Genomic DNA, 23,385 nt, shown 5'->3' with positions numbered 1-23,385 from the left:
CGAAAGTTCCCAGGCCATGGACTGAACCCTTGCCACAGAAGCAACGTGAGCCACAGCAGTGACAATGCAGGATCCTCAACCCTCTGAGCCATCACAGAACTCCCACCTGAGAGTTCTTTAAATGCAAGACTGTGTCTATCTCTTATATATGAAAAGCATCTCAAATGGAAATTAGTGTCCATAATGACAAGTTATTTCCCTTCATAATTCACAAAAAATTTGGGTATCTGCTCAACTTCTGATGTGGCAGTGGGCCTAAATGTACACATAGTCAAGAACTCTTCCAAAGTAAAGGAGTTTCAGCCTTGCAGACTTATCGCTCCTTATAAATTCTTTAACCAAACTGATCTAATTGACATTTACAGAGCATTACACACAACTATTGCAGAGTTCACATTCAGGTATGCAGGGAGTCCTTGCTTTTGCATGATATCATGTTAACACAAAACGTATATATATCAAAATCTTTACATGGTGCTGATATCATAGTTTCATTTAAGACAACATGCAAAGCAAGGAGTGCTTTTAATGGAACATTCACCAATATAAAACATACAGAGGGCCATAAAACAAGTCTGTAAAAATTTCAAAAATGAAATGACAGAGTATGTTATCTGATAATAAGATAATTAAATTAGAAATTGATAGCAATAAAACATCAGGAAAATCCTTAAATATTTAGAAATTAAGCCACATACTTCTAAATAATTCAAAGGTCAAAAAAAAGGGTACATATATTATCAGCACAATTCATCCAAGAAATACTTGCTGAATTGTAATGAAACCTATTTGGGTTGAAATATTTTGCCTAGAAAGGATTTTAAAGATGATATAGAAATTTCACCTTTACTCTTCACCACTGGAGCTAAAAAAGCCTTGGGCCTAGAGAACAATACTTTCCTCTGTTGTTAATTTAAGTAGAAGATCTAGCTTATGTTTTAAGAATATGCTATGGAAATGAACATCTCTGGGTACTGCTTGAAATTGAGTAGTAAAGCAGATCCTTCAAAAAACATACTGTCATTCAGTATACCTCAGTCAGCACTTTAAGATTTATTTTTTTTTGACTATAGCTTTAGAAGGTTTTTGTTTTTTTGTTTGTTTTTGCTTTTCAGGGCCACACCTGTGGCAGCATGTGGAAGTTCCCAGGTAGGAGTCCAACAGGAGCTGTAGCTGCCAGCCTATGCCACAGCCACAGCAACATCAGATTCAAGCCGCTACACTGCAGCTCATGGCAACACCAGATCCTTAACCCACTAAGGGGGGCCAGGGATCAAACCCACATCCTCATGGATACTAGTTGGGTTTGTTACCATTGAGCCACAAAGGGGAACTCCTTTTTTTTAATTTTAATTTTTTTTCTTTAGAAGTATTATCAAATTGTACTTTCAGCCAAATGCTGCACCTCTGAAAAACAATGTGGAATATCTTCTCAAGAATTAAACTGTTTTGACCATACAATAGAGAACTCTAAATAAATACACATACCTTAGCTGCATTGATGAAACATGTTTGCAGCTGCCTCCCCAAAACCAGAAAATTCTCTGCAGCTGATGGAAGTAATTCATTGTAAAATTCCTCTGCATCTTCTCCTGGCTCCAAGCCCACACAGCAATGGCTGAAATTAAGAACACAAATTTGTGACTCAATTTGTATTAGTTATAAATTTTAGTTGAATGATAAAGCTTCCATAAAAACTGTGCATTAACAGGAAATTTTACTATCTTTCTCTTGTTGCCAAGCCAATAAAGAACTTTCGCTGGAAAATTAGCATTAACACCTTTTTAGGAGAGTAAATAGTGGTGTGGACTTTGCCTGTATTCAGAGCTAGGACTCCTAAGTCCTAAAAACCTACTTGTCACTCCTTCAGGAAACAAAACATTCCAAAAGCAATAGAATACTTTGAGAGGAATAACAATTGCGTTAACGTACGTTTTGGACATCTGATAGCTGAAAACCATCTAGGATAGTATTAGTTTCAAGGGACAGATTAGGAAATCAAACACTCTAGTTTTATATCTATTCTTTCTAATAGATATACTTTTCTAAAATCTGCAAAATATCTGATTGCATATTTCCTACATCAGAAGGGGAAACAGCAAAGCTCTAGTAAGAACACTCTATAATACTAAAAGAGAGAAGGTCATTTAGAGAAATGAGTCCTCTTAAAACCACACATAAAGCCACTTCCTTGATATTAATTAAGTATATTTAAAAGTCTCAATAATAAAAAATATTTGCGGAGACTACTACCAAAAAAAAAAAAAAAAAAAAATTCCCAGTCCAAGAATGGTTTCTAAGTGTTTTCTCTAATGACTTAATTACTGCTGTATGAGGCTTTTCCACAAAATGTGCAGACACTGCTAACCAACAGTGACTACACACTAAATATGCTAAAAACTTAACTAATGCTCAATGTGTCTTTTCTTTTTTGCTTATAAATTCCTAAAGTCAATAGACTTACACTCACACATAGCAGTTTCTCTCATTTTTATGGTTTCGAAAGTTAATCACGAGTACCTACTTTGGGGAGTTCCCTGGTAGCCTAATGGTTAAGGACCCAGCACTGTCACTGCTGTGGCTCAGGTCACTGCTATGGCACAGGTTTGATCCCTGGCCCGGGTGCTATGGTTGCTAAGAGTATCCATTCTGATTGAGAACATTATTGATATTATGTTTTTTATACATTCACTAACATGGGGATTTCATAAGATGTGTATTCTACTTCTGAGAGCCTAGCTCAATCAGTATTATCATCAGCTAATACATCTTAACAAAGTAAAGATGCAGACTTTATTTACTTAAGGAAATAATTAATCTTGAAAATTAATATATAAAAAATATTACGTACATTTGTTAACTGTGCTTCCTAACTGTATACCTTGAATCTGGCCATTATCTAGTAATGAATTATGACTATCAAGTTTCGAAAGCTAAGATCCCATTAGTAAAATCTATTTTCAGTTACTTAATTAGGAAGTGGCTTAGATACTGATAATATCTCACTAATTTTTTTTTTTTTTGTCTTTTTGTCTTTTGTTGTTGTTGTTGTTGTTGCTATTTCTTGGGCCGCTCCCGCTGCATATGGAGGTTCCCAGGCTAGGGGTTGAATCGGAGCTGTAGCCACCGGCCTATGCCAGAGCCACAGCAATGCGGGATCCGAGCTGCGTCTGCAACCTACACCACAGCTCACGGCAACGCCGGATCGTTAACCCACTGAGCAAGGGCAGGGACCGAACCCGCAACCTCATGGTTCCTAGTCGGATTCGTTAACCACTGCGCCACGACGGGAACTCCTCTCACTTATTTTAATGCCTCCTTCCAAAAAAAAGATTTTGATCTCTTTCTCCTAATTTCTAGCATGGCAGTAGATCAGTAAATGCTACTTCTAAATTTTATTGACAGTTGAGACAGATATATCATTATATTATAAAACGTATAGTTTCTGTATCTGTTCTCTTATAGCACTTTGTTTATGCTTTCCATTCCAGCACTTTTTTCATCCTGTCTTGTATGATAAATCTACCTGTCATCCCATCTCTATTGTAGTTTTTCCAGTACAGAGCCAGTGTATTGATCTTTTTATTTCTCCAATATTCCTTAGTCAATAAAAAATCTATTAGGCACTTGGAATTCAGTGGTGAGCAAAAGATAAGACCACCATCTTCAGAGAGCTTATGAAGCAAAAGTTTAGGTAGTGAAATACTCATAAAAACAGGAACAATAATAGTTACAACCACAACCTACTATAGGATGTTGTCAATGTTCATTAGGCAGATACAGGAAAGGATGCAAATGTTGAAAATAATCTACTACTATATCCCTCAAGAAGCTGACTTATTACTTCATTTTACCTTAATATCTGTGTAAGCTGGGAAATTGTAGTCCAACCACCCTGGATTCGAGAACAATCTTGACTGAGGACCAAGAGGCAATACTGCATCAGGTCATAACAGTATATATCTTGTTTGATTTTCTTCAACTCTGAGCTTCCTAAAGGTGTGTTGTTTATTATTTCTAAGGCAAAAGGAAATAAGATATGCTTATTTTTGCTCAATAAATCCAAGAGCTATCTGTATTTTTACAGGTTGAATAGCTAAAACTACATTAAAAAGGAAAAAGAAATCACTGCTTTATCAAAACTTTCACTGTCAAAATTAAAAACAAATTCTAAAACTGTGCCTCTCTCTGATGGAATTGTATTGTTGCTTAAACAGTATCAGCCAATCATAAAAGGATTTCCCTACCTTTTAACTTCAACAGTATAACAGGGACATTCTGCTCAGGACTTTTTGCAACTTCAGCAGCTAGAGATAAATCCTTGGGTCTGTACCTGTTGGCTTCATTTCTCATATCACCTGTATTTTAACAAAATCGGAAAAATAAAGGTCAAATAGCCCTAAAATATTTACCCTCTAAATAACATTTGAAATATAAATGAAGGAATTCCCTAGTTGTCCAGTGGTCAGAATTCAGCACTTTCACCATCGTGGCCTGGGTTCAATCCCTTGTCTGGGAACTGAGATGCCACATCAAGCCATTGCATGACACAGCCAAAAACAAAATAATAAAAAAAAAACATAATATATATATATATATATATATAAATGAAAACAGCTCTGCTTGTTTTGAGAGGTGAAATGTAGATTCTTCTCATTTATTCTGATTTTTCTAATTAGCGTATCTTGAAAAGAGCTATAGACCCTTACACCTTACCATAACAGCTACAGTAGATACTCTTTATTGGGCACTAAGAGTAAGAAATTGTGCTTGGTGCTTCACATTCATTCTCTCTAATCTGTCCAACAATCTTACATTAGAGTTAACTTTCTTTTATCGTAAAAGAGAAACTGTGTGTGCAGAAAAGAGCTAACACAGGCCTAAGACTGTTAATCCTTTTTAAACGGCTCCTTATAAGGCCGGGCCTTGGCTGGTATCTAGGAACTTTGATTTCAGGAGGGTTTCCACCAATTTCCTAATAAGAGTGGCCCACTGGGCCTAAACTGTTTGTAAAAACAATGTATGAATACTGAACACCTGCTTTCTTTCCTGAAGTTTAGAATTCTGGTATGTGGTAGCAGAGGATGCCTACATGACTATCCTCCAACAAAGACTCTGGTCACTAAGTCTCTAGTGAGCTCCCCAGTAGACAATACTTCAACAAGTTATTATAATTCATTGCAGGAGGAATTAAGCATGTTCTATGTGCCTCCAGTGCGAGAGGACACTAGCAACTTTGCACCTGTTTCCCTCTGAATTTCACCTCATGTGCCTTTTCCCTTTGCCAATTTTGCTTTGTAGCCTATCACTGCAATAAATCATAGCCATGAGTGTGATTATATCTTAAGAACGAGGAGCCTCCTAGCAAATCACTTAACCTGGAGTTGGTCTTGGGGATTCCCCAACACACAACTCTAAAATGTTTTAAGATAACTAGAGCTTGTTTATCAATAGCATAGTAAATAAAACCAATTGTCTTAATTTTTTTTTAAATCCACATCCCAATTCAATTTGTTGCTAAAACTTTTTATACAAAAAGTTTGAATTTAAGGCACTCAAACTCAAAGATATCATTTCTTAAAAGTATGATCTTTACTTATAACTAATAAAAGCTAACCTATATTCAATTACTATGAACTAAGTACTATGCTAAATGCTTTCATATACATTATTTTATTTAGTCCTCACAAAAGGACTAGGAGATAGAGCCTGTAATCATCTCCACTTTATAGATTGAAAAAAGTAAAGCTTGAAGAAGTTAAGAAACTTGACATGGTCCTACCAGCTTGGAGTGGAGTCATTATTCAAATCCACATCAATCTGACTCCAATTTTAATTATAATGTTCATTATATGCCCTCCCATGTAAAAGAATGAAAAACACAAAATATATTCCCAAATGACCTACTTCTCACTTTTTAAGCTATTATTCATCATAACTGGTACCACAATTCATCCTTTCTGTTGAAGAGTTGGCCATAATACAGTCATCCAAAAATTATTCCTTGGAGTTCCCATTGTGGCTCAGTGGAACCGAATCTGACTAGCATCCATGAAGACACATATTCAATCCCTGTCCTCGCCCAGTGGGTTAAGGATCCAGCGATGCTATGTGCTGAGGTGTAGGTCGCAGATGTGGCTCGGATCTGACGTTGCTGTGGCTGTGGTGTAGGCCAGCGGCTACAGCTCTAATTTGACCCCTAACCTGGGAATCTCCATATGCCACAGGTGAGGCCCTAAAAGGACAAAAGACAAAAATCATTCCTTATTAGTAAAATATGAATCATCAATAAACAAGCTTTCTGGAAATATTTTTAAAGAAAGGCCAGCACAAATCTTGGTGCATAGTAGGCATATGATTTTGTAAGAGAGTGGATATAGTTATTATATCCAACAGATGTATTATGCTATGCTTCCTTTGTAAGAAAGAGTGCACCAAAACCTACTTAAACAGGTAGTTCCCGTCGTGGCGCAGTGGTTAACGAATCCGACTGGGAACCATGAGGTTGCGGGTTCAATCTCTGGCCTTGCCCAGTGGGTTGGGGATTGGGCGTTGCCGTGAGGAGCTGTGGTATAGGGTGCAGATGCGGCTTAGATCCCTCATTGCTGTGGCTCTGGCATAGGCTGGCCGCTATGGCTCTGATTTGACCCCTAGCCTGGGAACCTCCATACGCCGCAAGAGATGGCAAAAAGACAAATATATATATATATATATATATATATATATATATATATATATATATATATATATATTTAAACATTATCTCTATTGGAAGTCATTCAGAGCATGTGCTATTACAAACAATGCTGCAATGAATATTAAGATACATGTCTTTACTCATGGAAATACTTTGTAGGATGAATTTCCCTTAAAGTCAGATGACGACTGGAGGCAGGATATATACATCTTCAAATTTTTGACTAGATATAAAAGTTTTCTCCACAATGGGTGTTTATATTTTCAGCAACAGCAATATGAGGGTGTTCATTTTACTATATCTTCACTAGTACATTATATTTTTCATTTTTGCCAATCTGCTAGTTGAAAAATGGTATCATCTTGTTTTAATTTCTATTTCTTCGATTATTAAAGAGGTGAGACACATTCCATGTTCACTGGCCATTTCTTTTATATATTGTCTATTAACATCCCTCAATTTTTCTATGGCTTTTCTTACTTTTATAGAAGCTTTAAGCTTTTCATATACTTTATCTTCTATATTGACTATAAAACTTTCTCATCTGACATTTATTTTTTAAAGTTTGATTATGGATTTACCATAGTTTTCCAATTTTTATGTAGTCAAGTATAACAACCTTTACTTCCTACCTTTGGTGTCATGCTTAGAAAGGTCCTCCCTACACTAAAAGCTAAAATATATTCTCATATTTTTTTCTACTGTTTTTTTACGGTTTTGTTTCTTGTATTTTCATTTACTTACAACTTTATATCTTCAATCCTCACATGTAAGATATATTTGTAAATGATGTAAGAAAGGAAGCTAATTAAATTTTTAGTTAGATGAAGTTACACATTGGTGAAAAAAGAACAAATTCACATAGTTGTCATAAATTCCTGAGGTTGGGAGTTCCTGCCATGGCTCAGCGCTAAGGAAATTGACTAGTATCCATGAGGATGCCGGTTCGATTGCTGGCCCAGATCAGTGGGTTAAGAATCCAGCATTTAGCAGTCTCTTATGATCCTTTGTATTTCTATGATGTCTGTTGTTACCTCTCCTTTTTCATTTCTAATTTTATTGATTTGAGTCCTCTCTCTTTTTTGCTTGATAAGTCTGGCTAGGGGTTTATCAATTTTGTTGATCTTTTCAAAGAACCAGCTTTTCGTTTCATTGATCTTTTCTATGGTTTTCTTTGTTTCTATTTCATCTATTTCTGCTCTGATCTTTATGAATTATTTCCTTCTACTAACTTTAGGTCTTGTCTGTTCTTCTCTCTTGAGCTGCTTTAGATGTAAAGTTAGCTTGTCGCAGGATACAAAATTAATACACAGAAATTGACAGCATTTCTATACACTAACAATGAAAGAGCAGAAAAAGAAATTAGGGAAGCAATCCCATTTACCACTGCATCCAAAAGAATAAAATACCTAGGAGGAAACCTACCTAAAGAGACAAAAGACCTATACTCTAACAACTATAAGACACTGATGAAAGAAATCAAAGATGACACAAATAGATGGAAAGACGTATCATGCTTGTGGATTGGAAGAGTTAATATTATAAAAATGACTATACTACCTAAGGCAATCTACAGATCCAATGCAATCTCTATCAAATTACCAAGGACATTTTTCAAAGAACTCGAACAAAATATGTTAAAGTTTGTTTGGAAGCACAAAAGACCCAGAATAGCCAAAGACATCTTGAAAAAGAAAAATGGAGCTGGAGGAATCAGGCTCCCGGACTTCAGACTCTACTACAAAGCAACGATCATCAAAAGCGTATGGTACTGGCACAAAGACAGAAGTAGAGATCAGTGGAACAGGATAGAAAGCCCAGAATTCAACCCATGCTCCTACATCTATGACCAAGGAGGCCAGAACACACAATGGAGAAAGGAAAGCTTGTTCAGTAAGTGGTGCTGGGAAAACTGGACAGCCACAGGGAAAAGAATGAAATTAGAACACTCCCTAACACTATACGCAAAAATAAACTCCAAATGGATGAAAGACCTAGATATAAGACCAGACCCTATAAAACTCTTAGAGGAACACATAGGCCAAACACTCTCTGACATAAACGACAGCAGCATCTTCTCAGATCCACCTCCTAGAGTAATGACAGCAAAAACAAAAAGAAACAAATGGGACCTAATCAAGCTTAAAAGTTTCTGCACGGCAAAGGAAACCCTCAACAAAACAAAAAGACAACCCACAGAATGGGAGAACATCATTGCCAGTGCATCAACTGACAAGGGATTCATCTCCAAAATTTATAAACACCTTCTGCAGCTCCATACCAAAAAAACAACCCCATCAAACAATGGGCAGAAGATCTAAACAGACAGGTCTCCAAAGAAGACATACAGATGGCCAAAAAACACATGAAAAGATGTTCAACATCACTCATTATTAAAGAAATGCAAATCAAAACCACTATGAGGTACTACCTGACACCAGCCAGAATGGCCACAAACAATAAGTGCTGGAGAGGGTGTGGAGAGAAAGGAACCCTATTACACTGGTGGTGGGATTGTAAATTGGTGCAACCACTGTGGAAAGCGGTATGGAGATTCCTCAGAAAACTAAAAATAGAACTACCATTTGATCCAGCAATGCTGCTCCTGGGCATCTATCCAGAGAAAACAATGACTCGAAAAGACACATGTACTCCAATGTTCATTGCAGCACTATTTACAATAGCCAAGACATGGAAACTACCTAAATGTCCATCGACAGAGGAGTGGATCAAGAAGATGTGGTACATATACACAATGGTATATTACTCAGCCATTAAAAAGAACAAAATACTGGCATTTTTAGCAATATGGATGGATCTAGAAACTATCATGCTAAGTGAAGTCAGCCATACAATGAGACACCAACATCAAATGCTTTCACTGACATGTGGAATCTGAAAAAAGGACAGACTGAATTTCTTTGCAGAACAGATGCTGACTCACAGACATTGAAAAACTTATGGCTGGAGGAGACAGTTTGGGGGGTGGGGGGATGTGCTTGGGCTGTGGGATGGAAATCCTGTGAAATCAGATTGTTATAATCATTATACAACTACAGATGTGATAAATTCATTTGAGTAATTAAAAAAATGAAGGAAAAAAAAAAAAGAATTCAGCATTGCTGTGAGCTGTGGTGTAGGTCGCAGACCAGCTCAGATCCCACGTGGCTGTGGCTGTGGCATAGGGCGGCAGCTGTAGCTCCAATTTGGCTCCTTAGCCTGGGAACTTCCATGTGCCACGGATGCAGCCCTAAAAAGCAAAAAACAAACAAACAAAAAGTCCATTTCCTTTTACTAAGCAGTCTTAGACACTCTAAATCAAGGGTGGTATATAAGTTTTGCCTTCTTGAAAAGCTTCAAGAATGTGTATTTTCTTTAAATATGTATTTAAAGGGAACTATGTTGTATTAGCCCAGGTGTAGACAAATAGATTAATGAACTAAATATAAAGTATAGCCAAGGGACATTTCAGATTGCTTCTGCTGTTTCTGTTTATGATAAATTACCTCAGGAATTTGTCTTTTTTTTTTTGGTCTTCTGAGGGCTGCACCCACCTGTGGCATATGGAAGTTCCCAAGCTAGGGGTTGAATGGGAGCCACAGATGCTGACCTATGCCACAGCAAATGCCATAGCAACAGCAACATGGGATCCAAACCACGTTTTCGACCTACAACACAGCTCACAGCAATGCTGGATCCTTAACCCACCCAAAGGCTAGACAAGTGCTTGGCAAGTGGTATGTACTTACATATTATTGAAAGAATGAATAAAAGCACAAATTTTGGGTGTCCAAAATCTCAATTTCTTGATGCTCTACTTTTCTCCTGGTTATAAAATGGGAACCTCAGATTTCTGTTTGAAAGCCTTAAGGTAAAATAGGCTTAAAACACTGTTCTTGCCCTCTAACATAACAAAACATCACTGAAACATCACCAAACACGTGTAGTGTCCTTCGTTAGATGCAAGGGTCACAAAGCTTTTACATAGGACAGATTTCCTCATCATGTTCTGGTCAGGAAAGAAAAGTATACACAACATCCATACATACACATACGTAAAATACAATTATTATGTAAAATACATTAAATGCCAGACGGATGACACAGCTGATAAGAATAAAGAGAGTCAAAGGACTGGGCTTATGCCATTTTCTATAAAGTAAACAAAATAATAATTCCTACCTCCTAGAGTAATTCAAAATTTGGAAGAGAAGGCAGCCACCAAGAATGGTCCTAAAGCGTTGCATGACAGTAAAGTCTCAAAAACAATAACCATTTGGAGAACGTTTACTGGATGCCATGAATTGTTTAAAATGCTTTCAGGCATTAACTAATTTAATCCTCTCAACAACTCTAAGGTGTAAGTACTACCTCTTCCCCTAATTTTAATGACAAACATACTTACTTTGGTTTGCACAAGGTCACAATGTAGAGCATGAAGCTGAGGTTCAAACTCATAAAAGATTCTGGCTCCAGAACTCAGGTGCTTAACTACCACAGGAAACAGCTTTAGTATGCTTAAAAGAGTATAATTTACACAAGCAGATAGGTTGAGGGGGACACATTTATCTACTTGCCTGGAATAATAAATTTGGCAAAGGAATAAGTTAACTAAAGAGTAGTCTGATTATACAATTACCCTGAAAAACCACCAGTGTTATGGCAACCATTTGTAAACTTTCTCTTGAGTGTTTCTCTTCTCATACAGCACTTCTCTCATCTCTACCCTTAAACTCACGAACTTTTGACAGATTAAAAAAAAAAAAAAAGACAAATTATTTTTCAATTATTAATGTTATCACCCTGTAGCCAGAGCAAAAGCTCTGGCCCTGATCTTTTGGGAATCTTGTCTTTCGTGGGGGCCGTGTCGTTACTGCCTGCACGCATCACTGTGAAGAAAATAAACGAAGGCAACCAAATGCAAACCAGCCGCAGGGGATCCTAAATATCTGTAGTTCCTAACTCTGAACTCTTTTTCCACTCCCTCCAACCCCCAACTCCTACTCCCCTCTGGGACCTGACCATTGGGACCCTGCTCTGGAACATAAGGTCAGAAAACTCTTGCTGAGGTAACGGCGTCGCCTCCAGTCAGATCCAAGGACCACGGCTCGGTGGGCACTGGTTCCTTTACTCAGGATTCTAGATCCAGCTTCGGCGCTACCAGGCCTCGGGCACGACGCCGCGCCTGGAGTCCAGGTTCCGCCCCTCCCCCGCCTCAGTTTCCACACCAGATCTCCACAGAAAGGCGTGGAGCAGGCCGATTCTCCTTTTAGAGCTCCTGCAAGTCGGGTCACTTGGCCCATAAGCTTGGAGTCCAGGCCTCCCGGCACCCTGGACATTCTCCTTCCCTAGCCGCCGCCTCACGTAGGCTACCTCGCTCCGTTTCGCGTTCCTCCTCAGCAGCACACAGCTCCTGCCGTGTACCTCAGAACCATAGCCTCCCGGGGCTGCGTGCGTCCCAACGTGAGAAGGGGGAGGGGCTCGGCTGCGGGACCCGGAGCCTCGGGGCCAAGGGGCGGGCACTCCTAAGGCGGCAGCCAATCAACACGCGAGAGGCATCCTGTGGGGGCCACGCTCCCCGGGCGCGGGGCGGAGTCTTTTTTGGCTGCGTAGGCGGCTGCAAGTGCAGATGTTTCAGGCTGAGTTGGCAGCTGGTGGTGAGCGCTGCTGGCGGAGGCAGTTCAGAGACCGAGGAGAATAATGAATGGAGCAGGGAGACCCTCGCGTATTGACAGCCGCGAGCGGGTTCTCAAGTTAGGCGAGAGTTTTGAGAAGCAGCCGCGCTGCGCCTTCCACACTGTGCGCTGTGAGTGAGGACGACCCCGGGGGAAAGGGGGAAGCTCTGGGTATGGGGGTGCGAAAGAACAACCCTCTCCAAGTCGTGTTCGCACAGACTGCTGACTCTGCGGGAGAATGGGGTGCCCAGCGCAGTCCACTGCCATACCCCGAGTCCGGAAGGGTCGGTGCAAGCACCTGGGTGGAGCAGGTGTGGGTAATTCTGGGCAGAGAGATTTAAGTGAGACCAACAGGTAGGAAGGGCCACTTGTGGAGAAAGGCTGCGGGGTGACTATGGATGGAGAGAGACGTAACTGGCGGATCATGCAGAGGTGGAAAGGAAAATTCAGTAGACCCTTGAACAAAGCAGGGAATAGGGGCGTCGACCCCAAGCAGTGCAATATCCACGTATTCCTATCTCTGCCTCAAAAACGAAGGAATTGATACCGGACTCACCTAAGAAGCTGAAACCTTTTGGGTAGAATCAGGACTCTTAACCTAGTTCTTTTAATTACCTGTGTTGTGATCTCTAATCAGACACAAGCATTTCCCCACACTACGTTAAAGATCTGAAGATGAAAATATAAACTATTTATTGAAAAAAAACCCACGTATAACTGGACCTGCGCAGTTCAGACCCGTGTTATTCTAGCGACAACTGTAATAAGGTGACAAATGGAGAGGGCAAGGGCCGAACTATTATTATGCAGGAGGAGGTGAATGCCTTGAGGTTGGTGGGGAAATGTTCTTTCCTGTCTTCATTTTTGATGTCTCTGACTGATGAGGGTGTTATTTAGTGTGTTCCTGGAGAGAGATTCTGGATCATTCTAATAATCTGTGTCTCTTTTGGACCCCCAATTTCATTCAATCAGTTTTCAAATACTATCAAAGTTTTGAAGGGTGTGTTATTAATATACTAGAAAGACATTTACTGCTTATGATTTCTCCTTTTGTTTGTCCTGGGGAAGTAGTTTTGATATACTTCTCTTTCATGTTGTTGAGGTAGAAATTGGAGCTCTTTTACTTTAATAGTTGGATGGTTTAGATTCCAGAAAGGAAAAGATAGTATATTATGATTTGGTATGTAAAACATTCATTCTTTACATAATAGTCCTCATAGAATTACAGAGTGGGAAGGAAACTTTGAGATCATCGAACCATAAACCTCTTATTTTTCTGTGGCAAAATTGTAAAGTAGGTATTTTTTCACTTCCTCTTCCTAGCCCTGCCCTTCCTTAGTCTCATCCCTCCACCTTTCTCATTCTGTCTTTAGACTGTTCAGAGATCTTTGTTGTTGTTGTGCTGTTTTTTTCTGAAGTGTTTCATGTTTCAATTAGAACACTCAATTAAAACTCACGTTTTCCAAGTTTACTTAAGTTATACACAATCTAATTATTACTAACTCACAGTAAAGGTTTGAAGAACCAATAGGTTTAACTCTCTAAGGCTATATTTACATTTTTAAGAGGGGTTTTATTAAGCAGAATTAATATCCAATTGATAGAGTAAACAGAGGAGATATGTGCAGACAGATCTTTGTGTACCTTGTTTATTCTTTATCATAATTTGTGGTCCAAGGCTTACCACAGTGAGACAGCTGTGCAGTTTCTCTGCTTCAGTCCCATTTTCCAAAAGTATGATATAGTTCTTATCTGGTTTCTCCATGCCTTTCTCTCACATAATATCTTCCCTCTCCTTTCCTCTTCTTTCTCAGGTATGCATTAGTCTTAGTATTAGTTTTTTTTTTTTTTTTTAACTACAAGGTTTTAGATTATACAAATTTGCTTGAGAATATTTTTTCATATAACTTGGGTATAAGGTCTCTTTTTAAGGGTGAGCCCCCAAATAAATAAATAACAAACAGCCTTTGAAAAACACTTTATAGGTGCTTCAAGCCTTTTATTTACAAAAATTTCCCAAATGGTGGAATTGTATCTTCAGAATTAGAGAATTGGATGATCCAATTACAAGAATGAAAATAAACAAAACAACAACAATAACCACACTAAACCTAGATGTTTGAACACACTTCTAGTCCTGTGGCAGACATTAGAAAGGTTTTCAACCCTTAGTTTTAGTCTTCTTTTTGAAATAGACAGAACCTTTCTAGATTTATTAAAATAAAACCAGTCATTGTCCTTGAGATTAGGTTCATTTTACCATATGATCCTGACTCTTATGGACTCAGAGTGAGGGATGGTAGATCTGACTTTCATACAGGGCAGGTGAACCTAATTAGTTTTTTATTTTTAAAAAAGTGTACATTTCTAATTGCAAACAAAAGTTTATTTTTATTTTAATTGTCAGCATTACATATAAAGATATATTTTTCCTCACGAAGATTGAAAAATAACTTGTTTCTATTGTTTAAAAATATATTCATGTTTAAGCTTCATAATGAAGTAGAACACAAATACATATATTAATTTCAACTTTTCTATTTACTTTGTAGCTTTAGACAATTCACTTTAAGTTGCTGAGCTCATTTATCTATAATGAAGCAATAAATTCAACCAGTGTATCGTTTTTTATTAAAATTATGAAATGCCCCTAAATTGATAGATATGTGAAAAATACAGTTTTTTCAGTAGCAATTTTACATAATGGTTCCAGCTTTCATTCATTCACTAAATGTAAATATCGTTATAATCTTTTTAACAAGTAAGGCTCTGAAGATACAAATGATAATTTGTAAGGATGGTTAAATATATTTTAACATGACATTATTGTTGAAGCATAGTTGACATTCAATATTATCTTCGTTTCAGGTGTACTACATGATGATTTGGCATTTGCATGCATTATGTAATGATCACCATGATAAGTTTAGTAGCCATCTGTCTCCATACAAAGTTGTTACAATATCATTGACCATGTTCCTTATGCTGTATATGATAACCTTATAATTTATTATATCACTGGAGGTTTGTACCTCTTAATCCCTTTCAGGGTGGACCTAATTTATAACAAACACTCAAATCAGTGTTACCTGGGAGAAAGTAGTATTCTATCTTTAGGTACTTGGGTAATGATGATTATTCATTTGCTGAGGCTTTGGAAAAACCTGGTTTGAATTCTGGCCTCCACCACTTAGATACATATTGTAACTTTGGGAACATTCTCTAACCTCTTAGCCTCAGTTTTGTTGTATGTAAAAATGGTAATAATATCTACATTTCAGAGTTTCAGAATTAAATAAGATAATACCTAGCACAGTATTTGGTGCATGGTGGAGGTTAACCATTATTTATTTATTTATTTTTTGGGTCTTTTTAGGGCCTTACTCTCAGCATATGGAAGTTCCCAGGCTAGGGATCAAATTGGAGCTGCAGATGCTGGCCTGCGCCATAGCTATAGCAACACCAGATCCAAGCCACATCTATGATCTGCACTACAGCTCATGGCAGTGCCAGATACTTAACTCCCTGAGCGGAGGCAGGAATTGAACCTGTGTCCTCATGGATACTACTCAGATTCCTTACCGCTGAGCCATGACGGGAACTCCACCATTATTCTTGAAGGGTTATATTCATGTGTGTATGAGCAGTGCCAATAAATATAATTTACTTAGACTTTCAAATAGTATTTATCAGGGCTTAGCAATAAAACCTATCAAAAAGATAGTCTGGCATGTGGTAGGAAAGCATGGGATGTTCTATTAGTGATAAACTAAATGCTTAGCAGCAGATGCCTCACTGAGTAGATGAGTTTGAGCAATAATACCCATGAGAATAAATTTTGGATTTGGGCTACTACTACTTTTACAATTTATATCTAGATAAGGGAATAAAGACTGAAATTTCTAAGTTTGTAAATGGCACCACTTTTTGCTGTCATGAAATGATAAGCTCCTGGGCAGTGACTGTAGGAAAATTATCTGAGGCATCCAGTGGAGCCACTCCCAACAAACTGGTTGTTAAGCTTTTGTGTAAGCAAATATTAGAAAGTACACTAATGAAAAATAGGATTAAAATTATATTTACAGTTAATGTTTTCTGATTAGTGTAGTATACTGGAAAGGGTGTGGGTCTTGAAGTTAGTTGAATTAGTTCAAATTCCAAATTATAATACTAATTGTGGACTCTTTGTTTTTCGTTTTTGTTTTTTTCTTTTTAAGGCTGCACCTGTGGCATATGGAATTTCCCAGGCTAGGGGTCAAATCAGAGCTGCAGCAGCTGGCCTACATCACAGCCACAGCAACACCGAATCTGAGCCACATCTGCGACCTATGCTGCAGCTTGTGTCAATGCTGGATCCTCAACCCACTGAGCAAGAGAAGGGAGCAAATCTGTGTCCTCACGGACACTATGTCAGGTTCTTAACCTGCTGAGCCACAGTGGGAACTCCTAATTTTGGACTCTTTTAATGAAGATATTGATGTTGTGTGATGCTACAGCCAAAATAGTCAGAAAAGTGCTCAACAGCGACAGAAAAAGTATTGAGGACAAAGAAGGTAATGTTTTTTCTACTCTTTATGTGGTATTAATAATTATCTTGTAAACCTGAAGAAAATAACATAGATGAAGAAAATCCAGAGAGAATAAATACATGATAAAATTAGTGGGGAGATTTCCAAACCAAGAAGAACTAAAAGAAATAAACTATCTAGTGTGGACTCATAGCAACTTAGAGAATATGTTTGATACTTGGAAACATACGGAAAGCATGAACAAGAGATTATTCAGCAAATTTATTCTAACAGTAAAATAATTAGAAATGTGAATAGGTTCAGAATACTTCCAATAGATTTATTGGTTAGAAAATCCAACCTATCATTAAGTAAAGCTACAGATATTTTGAATATATTTTTTCCACATAAATGGATATAAAACTATTGACCACTACTCACCAATATTTACAATAAAGCAAACAATATACGGTTGAATAACACTCTGATTATGACAAAATTATTGTTTTTCATGCCTTCTGCTGAACCAGTAACCCAAATAGTGAGAAGACAGACTACATGTAAGAGTGGGTTGGGGTAAAGAAAAAACATGCAGAATCGGAGTTCCCATCATGGCTCAGTGGTTAACGAACCTGACTAGTAACCATGAGATTGTGGGTTCGATCCCTGGCCCCACTCAGTGGGTTAAGGATCCAGCGTTAACACGAGCTGTGGTGTAGTTTACAGATGTGGCTCGGATCCCGCATTGCTGTGGCTGTGGTGTAGGCCAGCGGCTATAGCTCCAATTAGACCCCTAGCCTGGAAAGCTCCATGTGCTACAAGTGCAGCCCTAAAAAGACAAAATGCAAACAAACAAACCCCTGCAGATCAAGTTTAGATTACAAAAGTTTGTTTACTACATTTATTCCTGCAGATCCTCAATTGCCAACATACTATCTGATTAGGTTTCCATGTATCATGGCATTTCAGTCAATATAGCACAGGGATTTCAACTTCTTGTAAAGGAATAGAACCTTTAAATGTCCATTTAACTAAGTCTCACTTGGCTTATTGAAACATGTTAGAATTTTTCTAATTTTTTCATTTGGGTGGGGAGGTTGTTAGTAGCGACAAAATTTCCCTTTCAGGGGTTTTGAATATAAACTCCATTTATATGACTGTAGATGTGGATACTGATTCTGATAGGCTGCTTTAAATATTGTCCAATTTAAATTGTTCACATTATATTTAAGTTGTCCAATTAATTACAAAATTATTTTTTTTTGAAATGTTAAGACTTAAAAAATTTCAGTTTAACTAGAAATGATTTCTTATATTGCTTAAAATTATGGAATCCCGGAACATAGGCTTATGCATGGTTGTGAAATGCTGTTTTTGTTTTGGTAAATGTATTAAAAACACCCCAAAACAAAACAAAAAATCCCCATGCCACATACATATGTATTTTATGTATACGCACATGAAAAACTCAGAATGGTCCTTAGGCATTTATGAGTTAAATGCAAATTCTAAATTTTGATTGAGCAATGACTATGGAGATTTTCCCCAACATTTAAAAAAGCTGTTCTCATGGGAGGGACTGGAAATTTGGGGTTAATAGATACAAACTATTGCCTTTGGAATGGGTAGGCAATGTGATCCTGCTGTATAGCACTGGGACTGTATCTAGTCACTTATGATGGAGCATGATAATGTGAGAAAAAGAATGTATATATGTATGTGTGATTGGATCACTTTGCTGTATAATAGAAAACTGACAGAACACTATAAACTAGCTACAATGGAGGGAAAAAATTAAAAAATAAAAATAAAGCTGTTCTCTAATGCAAAGGAAATAATATATAATGGTATCAAATGTTCTTTTTTGCTAAAGGAAGCAACTATATAAAGCTTTTATTTGTTCAAAAAACCAGTGCTACAGATGCAAAAAACAAAAAACCCCAACAACTTCCCCAATACTACCTCAAAATGAATATATCAAACTTGATTTTCATTAGAATGTAGTTATTTCTTCACACTAATAAAAAAAACCCGACACCCATATTTTATATATATGGATACATATATATGAAAAACAGTGCAAACAATTATTGAACTTCATCTTTTGGACAAGAATGCCAAGTTAGTCTCTCTTCATAAAGAGTAATTACAGTTTGAAGACACTTTATATTTGCCTCTTTTGCCAGCACCAAAATCTGCCTCTTCTGAATCTTTCCATTTCATGAGAAACATTAATTCTCCACTGCTGTCTGTGGTACCAATTATTTGTTCTAGATCCAGACCTCTGGCAAAATCTCTTGGTTTATCAGCATCATCTCTTTTTTTCTTTGATTTGCTGTCATCAGATTCACTGTCAGATTATGGCTTTCTTTTTTGTTCCATTTTTTTCTTTACAAGCTTTTTGAGAATTAAGAAATGCTTTGATTAACTCTGGACGAGGTAAATTTTCTTCAGGTTCCCAAATATCATCTGCATCTGTAAACCCCTTCCACTTCAGGCCCATTCACTACAAGTCGGTCCAGTACTTTTTCTACAACAAATTCTTCAGGTTGTGCCTCTTCGACATTTTTACTTTTTCAATTCTGTTTCTTTCCCATTTTTTGCAAGGTAGTTTTATTGGAGGCCATTTTTTATTACAGACTTGAAAAGCTATTATTCACTGCATCAGGGCTGCTCTCGGTCCCAGGTCTGCAGCATTCTTGGCCCTCCTGCCTCTAGCTCCAGCCACATCCTAGGGGGAGGGGGCTGGGAGCAGGGAGCAGAGGTGGCATCCCCATGCCAGGTGGCTGTGAGGGCTTGAGTACATTTCTGTCTGTTACATATATCTCATTCATATACCATAAGCATCTATGCATAGGCTTCAAGGGCTTGTGAATCTGTTGAAATTATATAGTATTTAATACATATGTTTATATGTGCATTTTTTTTTCTGCAGAGAGAGTCTGTTGCTGGGCTATAATTTTCATAAGATTCCCTAGTGACTTTTGGCTATCCCTCATCTCTTAACACGCTCCACTCCCCTGCCCCCCGTCCCCAACACACACACACACACACACACACACACACACACACACACACACACATGCATACACAAAAGTTCAGAGCCATGGATCTAAGGCAAAGAAGCTATATAATATGGAAAGGGCAGACTAAGTGGCTTGAGTTCCTAACATCTTTTACTGGCGTCATCACCTTTGAGGATTTTACCATTGGTAAAATATAGGTGAGAATATTCAATTCAAAGAGCTGCTGGGAATATCGAAAGTAATGAAAAAGAATCAATTTTTAAAAGCTAAAACAGAGGTTATAGATTTACAGTCTATCAGCTGATTTTTGACTGTAGAGATGCTTTGATCCACACTTGTTTTAACATGAATTAGTTGTGAATACCTACACATCAAGATCTTTTGTACAATAATCTGGATTACCAGTCTTTCTGAATCCATGGCATGGAAGTTCCCAGGCTAGGGGTCAAATTGGAGCTGGAGCTCCAGGCCTATGCCACAGCAACTCAGGATCCAAGCTGTGTCTGTGACCTACACCACAGCTCACCGCAATGCGAGATTCTTAACCCACTGAGTGAGGCCAGGATTGAACCCACATCCTCTTGGATTCTAGTTGGGTTTGTAACCCACTGGTCCACAATAGGAACTCCACCAGTTTCTCCAAAAAAAAAAAACAAAAGATATCCTGGCAACAGTGAAGGAATTCTATATCAGAATTATTATCAGTGGTTGATGTATATTGATGTTAATTATTATTAAATGACTTTAATAAGTTCTTAAACTTGTTTAGCATGTGAAATATCTCAGCACCCTAATAATGACATCATTTGAATTATAATTTACTTCAAAATGAAAACTCATTTTAATATCTCCTGGAGTGGCAGATTTGGTTAAATTTACACATCTTTTAGTGGTGTACATATCCATGAAAAACCCAAGTTGTTAAACTAAGTAAGCTTTCTTTAAAATTTCCCCATGAATATGTGTTTACTGTGTGTTCATTCATTTTGTATGCTGCTGGGACACCAGACAAGTGGTAGTAGGAGCCCAAGGTGGTTTAAGAAAAATTTAGGGAAGAAAAAGACTGAAAATTTTCCATTGATTCTGCTTTTTTAGCAAATTGTGAAGACAGTGACACTATTTCTTTTTTAGCAGTGGAACATCTTAGTCTAGTTGATCTTGATCTAAATAGGATCCCAAGAGATCATGACCTGAGGAATACTGTGGTAGAGTATAGCTAGTTCTTTTTTCCTCAGAATTATACATGTAGAAATAAATTGGATTGCATTTGTTTATTTGAAATATTAGAACTTTTCTAAATGACTTTAATTACTGGCTATTGAAAAATGATTTATCACTCTAAAACGTGCTCATATTTTTGATATACAGGTATTCAAGTATTTTTCCGTCTTATAAAAATCTGTACCTGTATCTGTTTTTAGATGACTTCAAACCTGCTTCTATTGACACTTCTTGTGAAGGAGAGCTTGAGGTTGGCAAAGGTGAACAGGTGACAATTACTCTGCCAAATATAGAAGTGAGTATTTATATGTATTTAATCTAAAAAGATCTTTTTTCCAGGTTTGCCACCAAATCTAAAGGAAAATAATTGCACAATTCATGTAGTGATAGTCAAAGTAATTAATAAACACAGCAAAGCAAAAAAATATTATTTTATTTTTTAAATTTTATTTATTTATTTTTTGCTTTTTATTAGGGCCACACCCGTGACATATGGAGGTTCCCAGGCTAGGGGTCTAATTGGAACTACAGCTGCTGGCCTACACCACAGCCAGGCCACATCTGTGACCTCCACCACAGCTCACAGCAACGCTGGATCCTTAACCCACTAAGCAAGGTCAGGAATCGAACCCGCAACCTCATGGTTCCTAGTTGGATTCGTTTCTGCTGCGCCACAATGGGAACTCCAAAAAAAAAAAAATCTTATTTTAAACTGCCTTAGGTAAAACAACCTTAAAATACTTAAAATCTTAAAATTTATAAGTTTCAAGAATTATATGGTTTGAAACAAATGGAGGTCTAAACAAATATCCCATTGTATTTAGAGAACCATTAGAGGTTTTTAATTAGAGTGCTAATATGATTAGATTTGTGCTTTGGGAGTGGTTTTAGCAATAATTTGGGGAATGGGTTGGAAAAGAAGGAGACTAGATCAGAGGCCTTAATGAAAATTTTGTCCACTTAAAACATTTTCAGATGTATCAAAGTAATACTATCTTATACTATTTACATAAATATACAAGTTCTTGTTGTATCCTCTAGTTTTCTCAGTCCTTGAGTTAGAAATTTCTTAACATTCAACTTGTTTCTTTTTCTTCTTTCATACCAACTTGATCTGTTCTTAAAGAAAACCAGGACTGTAACTTTCTTACTTTAACATAGAAAGCAGTGGACTTTTTTGAGATTTTTTTTCCTTTGCTTAATTTTTGTAATAGGAATGATTTTATATTAGCTTATCTGCAGTCTCTTGTATGCATTTATGATATGGCTTGTCAAGGTTAGAGGTGTAGCAAGGAAGCTGCCGGCCTACACCACAGCCAAACCACATCTGTGACCTCCACCACAGTTTGTCCTCTATCTAGTCTTCCATCTTTTTCTTATTTTTTAAGCAGTCAACACTGTATATTGAGACCCTGCTTTTAGGTCAGACTATATCAGTTGCTATCTCTGAAGTTTTCCCTAAGGTTAATTAAACTTGTGGGGGCACTTTATTGTATATTTTCCCTTGTTCCTTTAGAAAGTGAAGGAAATGAAAAATCAATTCAGTATGGACATCATAGATAAGTAAGCCTTTGTATCAATTACCCTGTTATGAAAAAGTGTTCAGATTCTGGTGTCTCTAAAATAGTTTAGAAATTAAGTATCTTAATAATGTACTAAGTAATATGAGGCTTTTTTGTTTATGAGTTTCATTAAAGAAAAACCTAAGTCTTCCACTTAAATTTAAAAGTTAATTGAAAAGCCTTAAGTAGGCTTTTCAACAGGCACCGTCTCTTATCCTGGTCTCAGATTATAGGATTATTGATCATTGATGACTGGTTTGCAGAACTTTTGTTGAGTTCTTCTTTGCCATGTAGAATATTGTTTTCTCAAATTGCATTCCTCCCATCCTCATCCCTTGTTCTGCTTTTCTACTCCCAGCAATGGAGATTCTTACATTTACTAGTAAACTTTATTCATTCACACATAATCCTGCTTTAATCAAGAATTACCATCCACTATGTGTTCAGTTATGGTCTCAGTTGAAAATACTTCTTAAAGGAGTTCCCATCGGGGCTCAGTGGAAACAAATCTGACTAGTATCCATGAGGACACAGGTTTGATCCTTGGCCTCACTCAGTGGGTTGCCATGAGCTGTGGTGTAAGTCACAGATGTGGCTCAGATCTGGTGTTCCTGTGGCCATTCCTATGGCCAGAGGCTTCAGCTCCAATTCGACCCCTAGCCTGGGAACCTCCATATGCTGCATGTGCATAAAAGA

General features: G+C 37.5%; 2 protein-coding genes and 1 pseudogene across 4 annotated transcripts in view; 1 reads left to right on the top strand and 2 right to left on the bottom strand.

Annotated features, from left to right (window-relative positions):
• The window catches only part of IQCB1 (IQ motif containing B1), a 51,685-nt gene extending 47,327 nt beyond the window's left edge, over positions 1 to 4,358 (bottom strand). The window contains 4 exon segments of the mRNA XM_021070272.1: positions 1,489 to 1,618; positions 3,855 to 4,017; positions 4,248 to 4,319; positions 4,322 to 4,358. Of these exon segments, the coding sequence (XP_020925931.1) occupies positions 1,489 to 1,618; positions 3,855 to 4,017; positions 4,248 to 4,319; positions 4,322 to 4,346 (390 nt within the window). The 5' untranslated portion in view covers positions 4,347 to 4,358.
• Positions 12,295 to 23,385, top strand: part of EAF2 (ELL associated factor 2) — a 49,067-nt gene continuing 37,976 nt past the window's right edge. For 2 of the 3 annotated variants that reach the window (XM_013980937.2, XM_021070273.1), the window contains exons 1-2: positions 12,300 to 12,503; positions 21,328 to 21,422. In XM_013980937.2, coding sequence (XP_013836391.1) covers positions 12,398 to 12,503; positions 21,328 to 21,422 — 201 coding nt within the window. In that variant the 5' untranslated portion in view covers positions 12,300 to 12,397. Of the gene's footprint in view, positions 12,504 to 21,327; positions 21,423 to 23,385 lie in introns of all 3 variants that reach the window. The other variant, XM_005654037.2, reaches the window with a different exon arrangement.
• LOC102167480 lies at positions 18,818 to 20,019 on the bottom strand (annotated as a pseudogene).

This window comes from Sus scrofa, chromosome 13, assembly GCF_000003025.6.
Source record: "Sus scrofa isolate TJ Tabasco breed Duroc chromosome 13, Sscrofa11.1, whole genome shotgun sequence".
NCBI classification, from domain to species: Eukaryota; Metazoa; Chordata; class Mammalia; order Artiodactyla; family Suidae; genus Sus; species Sus scrofa.
The sequence above is the reverse complement of the archived record's forward strand: the minus strand, read 5'-3'. Positions and strand labels throughout refer to the sequence as shown.